This window comes from Tasmannia lanceolata, unplaced genomic scaffold (assembly GCF_043159265.1).
Source record: "Tasmannia lanceolata isolate RefF3 unplaced genomic scaffold, GAP_Taslan_0.1 ptg000003l, whole genome shotgun sequence".
NCBI classification, from domain to species: Eukaryota; Viridiplantae; Streptophyta; class Magnoliopsida; order Canellales; family Winteraceae; genus Tasmannia; species Tasmannia lanceolata.
Genome location: NW_027518680.1, coordinates 61863416 through 61875303, shown reverse-complemented (window position 1 = coordinate 61875303; position 11888 = coordinate 61863416). Strand labels below are relative to the sequence as shown.

At 38.5% G+C, this 11888-nt stretch overlaps 1 protein-coding gene across 4 annotated transcripts; it reads left to right on the top strand.

The window, feature by feature from the left end:
* Positions 1–1392: 1392 nt before the first annotated feature.
* Positions 1393–11253, top strand: LOC143858215 (uncharacterized). Of its 4 annotated transcripts, none has more exons than XM_077368871.1 (4): positions 1393–1684; positions 2752–2912; positions 3099–3182; positions 11017–11253. In XM_077368871.1, exons 1-2 carry the CDS (start codon positions 1518–1520, stop codon positions 2900–2902), a joined length of 318 nt encoding a protein of 105 aa, XP_077224986.1. In that variant the 5' UTR covers positions 1393–1517; the 3' UTR covers positions 2903–2912; positions 3099–3182; positions 11017–11253. The 4 variants fall into 4 exon arrangements, with proteins under 4 accessions (XP_077224986.1, XP_077224995.1, XP_077225001.1 ...); XM_077368886.1 differs by having other exon boundaries at positions 1396–1684; positions 2752–2870; XM_077368880.1 differs by lacking the exon at positions 3099–3182.
* The last annotated feature ends 635 nt before the right edge of the window (positions 11254–11888 follow it).

The window sequence follows — 11888 nt, the reverse complement described above, 5'->3', positions numbered from 1 at the left end:
AAATTACATTTACACCCCCTCTAGTTTCTGACATATCCACTTCCACCCGTATAGTTTAAAACGTGACAAATACACCCCTGTAGTTTCAATTTGTTTAAGGTAGGCCCCCTTAGTTGAAGGTTCATCCATAGATTGAAGGGTTAGGATGATCCGATGGAGCTGATTTTTTGGGCACACCCTATCTATGTCAGGGCCCATCAAATGAACACTTTGGATCATCCAAATAATGTGAGCCCATACCCGAATCCAAACACTACCAAAAAAGCATCCAAATAGTGTGGGCTCACATTGTTTGGATGATCCAAAGCGTTCATTTGATGGACCCTGACATAGATAGGGTGTGCCCAAAAAATCAGCTCCATCGGATCATCCTAACCCTTCAATCTATGGACGAACCTTCAACTAAGGGGGCCTACCTTAAACAAATTGAAACTGCAGGGGTGTATTTGTCACGTTTTAAACTATACGGGTGGAAGCGGATGTGTCAGAAACTAGAGGGGTGTAAATGTAATTTTCCCTTTTTAAAATTGGGAAATTATTTTTTAAGGAATTAAATTGGTTTTTATTTTAGATTAAAGTATTTTTAAAACTTTTTTTTATTTTTTGAGACTGATGATATTGGCACTGCCATGTTTTGATAATTGCACCAACTCAACTTGTCTTTTTAAATGGCTTTTGAGTAGTGAATGAAATATATTTGTGCCACATTATTGGATGCAAGTGTAGCAGAAAACATTACACTGGGGCCCATTATTGGATGATCTAAACCATTAATTTGTCGGGCCCTGCCATAGAGCATGCCCTAAAAATCTTCTCCATGAGTTAATCCTAACCCATATTGAGCCCAAGAAATGAATGGTTTAGATCACCCAAGAATGTGGGCCCTACTATATTGTTTTGCTAGATTTATATACACGGCCATCCAAGGTATAAAATTTCATCAAAGAATACCACTTAAATATAGGGAAATGTTATCAGCACTACCATCTTTTGATGATCGCACTCCTCACTCTATTAAAAAGTATGGTATGGCCCGCACCATAAGATGATCCAAACCGTCCATTAGATGGGCCACAGCCTAAAGAGGTTGCACACCAAAAATCATTTATATAGATTGATCCTAACTCTTCGATCTATAGAGGGTTAGGATCAAACTATAGAAATGATTTTTGCGGCGCAACCTATTTAGGTTGTGACCCATCTAATGGACGGTTTGGATCATCCTATGGTGCGGGCCATACCATACTTTTTAATAAAGTGAGGAGTGCTGGGTGTCCCAAGTAATCAAAAGGGGTGGATTTATCACTTCCCAATATAATTCAGAGGGATGCTAAAGTCACAGGAGCCCTTGCATAAATAGGCTGCACCCTGTAAATCATCTCCACCAGATAATCCTAACCCTCCAATATTGAAGGGTTAGGATCATCATTTGGAGATCCAAACCCTTACATCTATTCTCTTAAACCCTTCCTGGCATAATCTCTCCACAAAACCCTCTCTCTCTCTCTAGAAAAAAAATGGCATGGCGTTGTGGTGGCTCTCTATCTCGATCTCTAATGGCCTCTGCAAGAAGACCTTCTTCTTCTTCTTCCCTTCGATCCTCACCGTCCATTCCTCGCCTCCGATCTACGCCTCTCGCTTCTCCTCGCCTTCAACAGAGACGCCTCTCCTTCTCCCATCCAAGGTAAAAAAAAAAGAGAAACTCATAAGACAAAAATAGAGAAACCCTAAACCCTTAGACAAAGATGAAAAGTAGAGCAATCCTCTTTATTTCTCTTCAATTCTCCATCTGTGACATTTCGTTTTTTTTTCTAGGGTTTGTAAACAATTCTTATTTTTTCTTCTTCTTTTAAAATGAAACCCTAAAACCCTTTTCCTTTCGCTTTAATCCTCGTTTTGGAATCTTGCATTTATTTCTAGGGTTTGGGAAAAAACATTAATTTCTTCTTCTTTCTCCATTTTCAAAAGAAACCCTAAACCCTTAAAGCAAAGAAGAAAAGAAGAACAATCCTCTTCGTTTTGAAATCTTGCATTTATTTCTAGGGTTTGGGAAGAACAATAATTTTTTCTTCTTGTTTCTTCATTTTCAAAAGAAACCCTAATCCCTTAAACAAAGAAGAAAAGAAGACTCTTCGTTTTGGAATCTTGCATTTATTTCTAGGGTTTGGGAAGAACAATAATTTTTTTCTTCTTGTTTCTCCATTTTCAAAAGAAACCCTAATCCCTTAAACAAAGAAGAAAAGCAGAAGTATTTATCCTCTTCGTTTTGGAATCTTGCATTTACTTCTAGGGTTTTGAAAAAAACAGTTCTTTTTTCTTCTTCTTTCTCCTCCATTTTCAAAAGAAACCCTAACCCTTAAACGAAGAAGAAAAGCAGAAGCATTTATCCTCTTCTTTTTGGAATCTTGCATTTATTTCTAGGGTTTGGGAAAAACAGTTCTTTTTTCTTCTTCTTTCTCCTCCATTTTCAAAAGAAACCCTAAACCCTTAAACAAAGAAGAAAAGCAGAAGTATCATCTTCGTTTTCAAATCTTGCATTTATTTCTCGGGTTTTGAAAAAAACAGTTCTTTTTTCTTCTTCTTTCTCCATTTTCTGAAGAAACCCTAAACCCTTAAACAAAGAAGAAAAGAAGACCAATCCTCTTCCTTTCTCTTTAATCCTCGTTTTGAAATCTTGCTTTGTTTTTTTCTAGGGTTAGAAAAAAAAGTTCTTTTTTCTTCTTCTTTCTCCCTTTTATTCTTCTTTTACAGGTCTTTTGGAGAGCTTGGATGCACGCAATCGCTCCTGCCGCTGCATAGCGTGGTTGCTGCTGCCCGTCTAACGTCTCATCTCTCTGTCACCTCGCGAGCTTGTTGTGAGCTCTCTCAGGGTACCTTTCGCCGTACTTGTCAAGATCGCTAATTGTCTCTTTGTGAGTTTTTGTTTTAGGGCAAAGTTAGGTTTTTTACCCTGTGAAAGTAGTGTAATGATTTTGCGGAAGATAACTGTGACTGAATGGTGATATGAGAGGAGAATTCTTGCTAGGGATTTTTTTTTCCGTAATTTAAAGTTTGTTAGTTTGGTTGGTGAAATTGGAAATCCGGATTGGGATTTATAGGGAGGAATGGAAAAGATGGGTGATGCGAGAGAGGCCACGAATCATCACAATGCGGGAGAATGGTGCAGCCGTTTCAAGCATTGTGTAGGTCCCCTTTTTTTCCTAATCTTTCCAAACAATAAATGTTCATAGGCTAGGGATTCTGTATAGGTTGGTAGAAATAAAACACTCATGAGAAGCAAATCTTTAAAGGGTAGAAAAGGTGTTTTCCATTTAATTACGTTAATTGTATTGTGGCACGTGTTTGTTAATCTTTTGGCTTTCCATGCTTATTTTTTTGTGTGGATTTAACTGCTTTCTCTTGCTCCATGTGGGCTTTTGATCTGACGCCATGGCCATAAAGCAAATGTTTTTATGAAATTCACTGAGTTTTTGCCACTGGGTACTTCATTTTATATGATGAGATTCAAGCATGTTTGTTGAAGTTGAACTATGTTGGCTCTCTTCTCAATTGCTCTGTCATATGTTCATATGAAGTTGCAAACAATTGGGACTGTTCAGTAACTTCCATTTCTTTTCTACTTTAAATTTGATTTCTTTATTAACTATTGCATCTGTGTTCTGTACTGCTCACTGTCTGTGCTTTTTTATTTGATGTGCTACTATGTACAGTGGTTCCATTAGTTGATTTAGCTACTTCTTTTTTCCCAATTCGCTCAACGAAAAATCTGCTTATATTTTCTAAATTAAGGATCTATATGCTTGCACTTTAGGTACAAGTGTTATCTTTGGTTTTTTCTGTGCATCAAACATGTGCATTTTTTGTGTTGTCTCTATGTGGCTGACACTTGCATGCCTGCAAATATTTTGCAAACAATTGTCATGCTTGGCGTGCATCTGGATGAAAATCTTAATTTATTCGTTTTCTTGCTTATATACAACAATTGTACGTTTCTTCCGTGAATTTTCGTGTCATTTTATACTTATATGAATTGGTAGCTACATAATAATATATCATACAATTATGGATGTGTTGTCATGTTTGGTTTGCCAGAGTTTCCTTGTTTGACACTTCATGTGCTAAGTTAGGAGATTCATGCCAACAGGGATCTTTTCAGAATAGCATCATCTGGTTGGTGCTACATTTTTTTCGCTTTTCTTGTATGTGTACCCGGAGAGCCAGAGAGTTGCCATGGATCTATATAAGCCTCCCCTATTTCCTTTGTTTCTAACTTTCTACAAGTCCCATATATGAACATCAGGTTGGGTATTGGTTTCTTGATCTAACTTTCAGATCTTTCCATGCAATGACACCATGCAGGACTGTTTTGTGAGAAGAAGGTATCATTTGAGAGAGGAAAGAGACAATATATGCCTCATTTTGAGCTTGGTCATGGTTTGTAGGTCTTGGAAGTTGTTTCTTTGTATTATTGCTCTGCATCCACTTCGATATTTTTTTGGAGGTCTCATTCCTTCTGGAAGGATTTTCTAGATGGTTTACGCTGATTCATTATATATTTATTATACAACATAAATTTTCTTTTCAATTGTTCTCTTTTTTATTGCTTATTTCTAAGCAATGAACGAAAGCAAAGAAGCAAAAATGATCCTCTAAAATAATGACTCATTAATGTCATTTGAATATGCATGAGTTCAACGTTTAGGGTAGTTACCAAGAAGTTCAACGATTAGGGTAGTTACCATTATACACTTCAGTAACCAGTGCACCTCAGTGGGAAAATCCCCCACTAACTAGTGCATCATAACCGGATAAAAATTGCATTAGAATGTTTACAGTTCATGAAAACATAGAAAGGTTGCATAATGTTTACAGTTCATGAAAACATGGAAAGGTTGCATTTTAGGGTACTGAAATGCGTCAAACTTCTTTGCATTAGGGAATCTTCTAAAACTTCTACCTTTACCATTAGTTTTCTATTTAAGCCCATTTTGCATTTGCATAACAAATTTAGCGAGTTTGTATGATGGGTAAGCCTTATCCTATCAATAGCTTCATCGGGCTTGAATCATAGAAAGAAATATAGCGAACCCATGTCTCTCATCATCTGAATAATTTCAAAGCATGTCCTTAATTTCTCTTGCACCTTTAAAGATTCTACTTTGTTATTTCTATAGAGTTGATTCTGTCATCCCAGGTTTTCAGTTCCCCAGTGTAATGGGTGTTTGGGTTTAGAGGAGCTGATGTGATGTATACATTTGTGTATAAGGAAGAAGTGGGAAAAACTACTTTGACATAGGAATTAGAACCCTTGATTAGAGACTTTATGGAAATCATTTCAGAATAGTTGCTGGATGAATTACCTCCTATGAGGGACATCCAACACGATATTCAACTAATCCTATGTTTGATCTTGCAAACCAAGCCCACTATCTGATGAAAGTTAAAGAACATAAAGAGTCTCAACAACATGTTGATGATCTGTGAAGTATCAGACATGCACTGCATATCACTAGGTGTTCAATGTTGTTAAACCATTATGGGTGAATTGTTTCTACTTATGTGATGGTTTTTTAGTGCGTATTTGTGTGTTATTAACCTGGAATTTATTTAAGGTATGGGTGAATTGTTTCTACTTATGTGATGGTTTTTTAGTGCGTATTTGTGTGTTATTAACCTGGAATTTATTTAAGGACCCGGGCCGGCACCTTAGATTTTATTGATGAGAAAAGAAATACAAGAAGGGACATCCCGCCTTCCCTCAAAAGCCAAACAGTACTGAAATTACTTCCAAACAATACTTAAGATGGAAATTGTGTGTATTTGTGTTTATTCTATCACTTCCTGAAGTTTCATCTTAAATGTTCATCATTTGCATATGTTTGGAGTTTCCTTAATTTTACAAGATTTCCACCAAACTTTACATCTGAAACTGGAATGTTTCCATTTCCATCATGGTCGAAACACATTCCGAAACTGAAACCTTGGTTAGAATGTCACACCTCCCCTCTGTCCATTCAAAAACTCTCCTCAAAGCATCCGTGAATTCATATCTCCTTCGTCTGGTCTCACTTAAGGTGCCAGGTCCATTGATCACTTACATCATATTTGATCTTCTGAGTTAATAGCAGACATTATAGCAGCCGTCCTCTAACCCCGAAGGCTTTTTATCCCAGTGCTTCTCACCAGTGAAGCGGCAGTCCACTTCGATATGAATGGAGCTATGAGTTCTGAGTTAATGGAGTTTCCGGAGCGTGCTTGTCTGAGCCCCTGGCGATTGGGGGCTTCGGACCGATCTGTGCCTTGACTCCCGAGCCTTCCCAAAGGCTATGTGATGAGGCATCTCAAGCCATGAAAGGCTCCTTCTTCTCAAGGCCGAAAGGTTTGATCTCAGTAAAGCGTCGGACTGATACCTTCATTTGCATCTGCTGAATGATAATAAGATTCACCCTCCACAATGGTGGCTCAGTGATATTCTCCCAAAGGAGATGAATCTCGCATCTTAATGCCAACACCTTTGCCTCAAAAGAACCAACCACGTCTCCAGGACTGGAGAAAACCAAGGCAACTTGGGCGAAAACCAAGGTAACTTGGCCAAACTGATCTCTAATGATGCTGCCAATGATGACAAGTTCGAGATTGCCCTGGCAAGAGCCATCAAAATTCACCCTATACACTATAAATGATGACAAAAATCTCAATGATGACGAATATCAGCAATGAAGATGCCTTAAAAGGTTGAGGCAATCAACACCCCCCTGGATGGTGCAGCAAAATATCATTGTCCTGATATTGTTAGTGGATCAGATTTTTCCTCTCCAAATGGGCCTATAATACTTTTTTCAAACAACCAAAGGACAGTTGTGAAAGCACAGTCCCCCCCAAGTAGGCCACAGTGAATTACTCCATAAGCCAAACAATTTGTCACCCAAGAAATCTTGAATAAGAATAACTGAAGAATGAAGTCCCAGATTTGCGAAGTGGTCCTATAGTGAAGAAGTAGAAGATGAGTAAATTTCTCATCTGCCAAACACATCGAACTCCTGTTGATAATGAATTGCTCCCTATTGATGGGACTATCAATTGTGAGAATCTTGTCAATTCAAGCAGTCCAATTGAAGATTGATGCTCTGGGTGGTCCTACAGTGAGAATCATGTCAATTCAAGCAGTCCATAAGCCAAACAATTCGTCACCCAAGAAATCTTGAATAAGAATAACTGAAGAATGAAGTCCCAGATTTGCGAAGTGGTCCTACAGTGAAGAAGTAGAAGATGAGTAAATTTCTCATCTGCCAAGCACATCGAACTCCTGTTGATAATGAATTGCTCCCTATTGATGGGACTATCAATTGCCAGAATCTTGTCAATTCAAGCAGTCCAATTGAAGATTGATGCTCTGGGTGGAACGTGGAGAGACAAGATGGAGTCAACCATAGCCCAACTGCCACAACTACCAACAAGATAGCCAAAAAATGTCATAACAGAGGAAACACGAAGTGGGCCCTGAGTTTAGATATGTCAATTGCACACATCTGGGTGTTAATTTTTATTGTCTCCAATTGGTTGGTCAACTCTTCTAAATTGATAATCTCATGCTCAAAAAAGTGCCTTTTGAACTGGAACTTCCAATAGATCTTGCCCCCCTCCCATTCAAAAGAATTGGTCACGCTCACACATTGCTCAATTACTACTCTAAAGATAGGTAGGCTGGAAAAAACCTCCAATCCACTAGTTAGTACTCTCTTTGCTCCTCTCAATCACCCCAAAGGAAGTTTTGTGGATGCCTCTGGAACACTCCAAAGCTAAGTTGTAAAATCCGTTTCGTTTGCCATTTCGTTTTGGCCACCAGAACGGAATGCTTCGGGGTTTCGGCCTTTTCATTCTGCTTTCCAAAGGGAATTTTTTTAAAAATAGTTAAAAATATGAAAAAATGCAAAAAAAATCAGAAATTGTTAGAAAATTAGAGAAGCTTGGAGAGCTTAAAAGAAAATTAGAGTAGATCTTAATTGGTGGGAAAGTGTGTAAATGAAGTTTGTGAGAGAATGGTGAAAGAGGAGTGTGGAAAAACAATGGTTAATGGGGTATATATAGTGGTGTGAATGTTTGAGGATGCGAAAAGACGGAAAATACCCTTCCAACGCCTATAAAACGGTCATAAACAGTCATAAAATGAGGGTAGAATGGTCCAAAACCAGTCTCAACGACTATAATGGCATTCCCCTAATTTTTTTTTTATTTTTTCCGCCTTTTCAAACAATTTCGGCTGAAACAGACCAGAACGACCGAAGAGACTGAAACGTCCGAAATAGACCGAAACGAAGTCCGACCGGATTTCGTTCCGGTTTCCCGACCGAAACCAACGAAACGAGCTCCAAATGAAGTTTTGGTGATGCTCTTAAGCCTGTTTACCTCACTAATCAGGCATTTGAAGAGGGAGAAGTAAATCATAAGATTACTAAGGGCTGTCTTTGTCAAAGTGATCCTATCACCCAAGGAAGGCAGACTATTTTTCCGCATAGCTAGCTTTCTCTCAAATCTCTCCAGCACAGGATCCCATAGAGCCGCAGATGGCCACCCCACACACAGGCAAATTGAGGTAGGTTCAAGGAAGCTGCACGAAAGTCCACCCCAAGATGCTAGCAAAACTGGTGAAGATCCTCCTCAATCCGAACTCCCGTAATCGATGATTTATTTAAGTTAATCCACTGCCAGCCCAAAAGCTGCCTCATAGCATTTAAGCTCTGCCTGAGATTTCAAATCTGATTTCAATTGGCACAACAGGAGATCAATGTATCATCGGCATGTTGATGGGAAATTTCCAGGTCAGATTCACCCTCTTTTGCACCCTCTTGAAGAACACGATGATGAGCTATGTATAGAATCCAGCTAGATGTCTCCGCAACCACCTCAAATTAGTAAATTAGAAACTGGATCCCCTTGGTTCAATCCTTTGCTGCTCTTGAAGAAACCCTTGGGGTTTCATTTATCAATGTGGAGGACTAGGCAAACAAAAAACACTAGAACCCATCAATCTCCACCATGTGACCCAAAACCCATCCCGGATAGCATGTGGTCTAGAAAATCCCACTCAACATGATCATAATCTTTCTCCATTTCAATTTTCATAGAATAGTGCAATGAGAGCGCCTTCTAGGATTTTTGTACTTGCAATAATGTACTTTGGGGCTTGGAGATAATGTCTTTTCATCACCTTCCTCAACCTGTTTTCAACACCTTTGCAACAATTTTGTAGGTGCTCCCCACCAAATTGATTGGATGAAAATCACGATGAGTCTCCACCCCAACCACTTTGTTTGGTGTAAGGGCAATGAAGGAGGCACTAATGCTCTTACTGAAATAGTGGTTATCATAAAACTCAGCGAAGAACACAATCAAATCTTCTTTAACAAACTCTCAACTAGAGTGGAAGAAAGTCATACAGAAGGCATCACGGCCTAAGGCACTATCCCAACCTAGAGAGGACACGACACCTCTAATTTCTTCTTTCGTGACGGGGTCACAGATGCTGCTATTGGCATCATAGCTAAGCAAGCTGAACTCTAGCCCATCAAAGGTAGGCTTAAAACCCTCCCTCTTGTAAGGTTTGGCATAGAAATCCACATTTCATCCAAAATGGCCTTAGGATCCTCTGTCCCAACTCCATTAACAAAAAAACTATGGATTTATGAGCATTCATTCGACATCGGTGATGCTGTGAAAATACATTGCATTTTTACCCTCTTGAGCCATTTGGTGTGTGTTGTCGCCATCTAATCCCCTCCTGAATAGCAAGACTAATGCCGAGGTGTTTTTGAAGTTAGTCATACGAAGTGGCTACCACCAAATTTGCATAAGGCTTGTAGACACGTTTTAGATAACCTTCAAGACGGAGGTATTCTATGAGTGGCTGGTGTTGCTTTTGGAATCTCCAAGACACCCTGGAACTTTTATGTGCCTCATGAACCACTTGGTGCATCCATTTATTGGTAAATTTGTTTATGTTTACTTTGGCCACATTCTTATGTACAAACTTGTGCATCAAATCATCTATAACACCTTCGTGAAGTTATCTAAAAGCAACATTGTTCTTTAATTTGAAAAATGTTTAGTTTAATGACGAATAGCCTAAATCTTTTTTGGGCTATGCCACTTCTTCCAAAGGCGTCAAGGTCTATGAAGAGAAGTGGATTCAGTCATGAAATGGTTGATACCATGGAACGGACATGAAGTGCGACATTAATTTCAGTAAACTTATCCATCGTTGTTGCTTGAAGAAAACTCATGTTGATAGTATTCTACCCATGACATAAAATTCTATGTTGTTGTACATAATCTACAGTATTAGAGACACTAGCGCCCACTGGATGATATCATCCACCTCTTGGTGATGTCAGCATGGTGTTACTTTTCTGCTTTCTGCTAGATTTTTTTTCACCTTCTCCTTCCATGGTAATTTGTTTTTAGACTATGCTACACATCAATGTCCGAGTAGAGAAGAATTCTAAGTTGAAACTTGAAAGTATTGAACAAAGCTCTTTGTGCCTCCGTGAGGCCGGATCCCTTCACAACTCCGAAGTCAAGCATGCTTGGACGAGAGTAGTATTAGGATGGGGTGACCTATTGGGAAGTTCCCGTGTTGCACGGGTGCTAATTCCATTGTTCCTTCCAGTCTTGTTTGGTTTCGTCTTTGAAAGCCTCCCCTTCCTTGCATGGTACTTTATCGGTTTATCCACTTAAAAATGTTACTAGAGTTCAACAAGTTTTATCATTCCACCGAACCACAGGCAATTCCAACTAACAGGACTTTTTCTTTCTTTTTTCTGAACAGATACTGACAAGATCTAATATACAAATCTCTACAAGAAAACTTATTTTAACAATAGCAATAAAGCACCTGTTTTGGGGCACCTTCTGTTTGTCTCATGCAATTATGTTATCAACTCTTGTCTTGAAGTAATTAGGCTACATGGTGCGCAGATTGTTTATTATTGATTTGGATAATCCCCTTCCATGGTGCAGGTACTTGAACAGCATTCCAATAGGTGCAGCGAATACGCAGCTCAATGGGTGGTAGTAGGTATCCAGTAGAAACATTTTCTGCTTTTTATTTATCTGCGGTAGGACGAAGAACAAGAAATTTGTTTTTGCTCTGGGAGAATTTTGGAACTTCCCAATTTGGGATAAAATTGTTTGGTATCTGTTAAAATTTGAGTTCATAGTGCCTTTTAATAATTATTCTCCTCATATTCACTGTGACCTGTTTCACTTCTGTTTGCTCATCTTCTTTTTCTTATTTATTGATACATTAATGATATTACATTTATGCATGACATTCCTCTTCACAACTATCACTAACTAGGAAGAACTTTTATTTTCTTTTTTTGTGAAATTTAATTCTTTTTTTTTTATTTGGAAAATTATATGAGCTGCTCGTTTTAATAATGACACCCTTCTCTTTATTTAAAACTTCTCTAACTAGCTATCAAATGCAGTTCCAATTTGTGATAAATGTGCCCCCCTTTTGGGTGGTTATATGACTTAAAGATGAAGAAGGATGGAAAAAAAATAGCAAGGACACAATACACACCTAGTCGATTGGAAGTAGGAAAAGGGAAATGGTATCAACACATGGTTGTGAGAGGTTTTTTGGGAACCACATTGACATTTTAACAGCTCTTTAATACTAGAAGACAAGATAGGCTAGCGCATATATCAAAACTTGGTTGTGTTGAAATCATTTCCCTTGAGAAAATTCTGCATTTATTGTCCACCCGTTCCTAAAAATTATCAGCAGCCAGTGAGAAAAAAAAGGTGTTTAATGAATTGGGGAGTGGTATGATCAAAAGTAAGGAGTGTTTTTTTCTTTTCTTCTTTTTTATGAAATTGGGGAC

Coding starts and splice junctions, on each gene's coding strand:
- LOC143858215 (XM_077368880.1), top strand. CDS start 1,518: ATGGCATGGCGTTGTGGTGGCTCTCTATCTCGATCTCTAATGGCCTCT. Junction 1,685..2,751: donor CTCTCCTTCTCCCATCCAAG/GTAAAAAAAAAA, acceptor CTTCTTTTACAG/GTCTTTTGGAGAGCTTGGAT.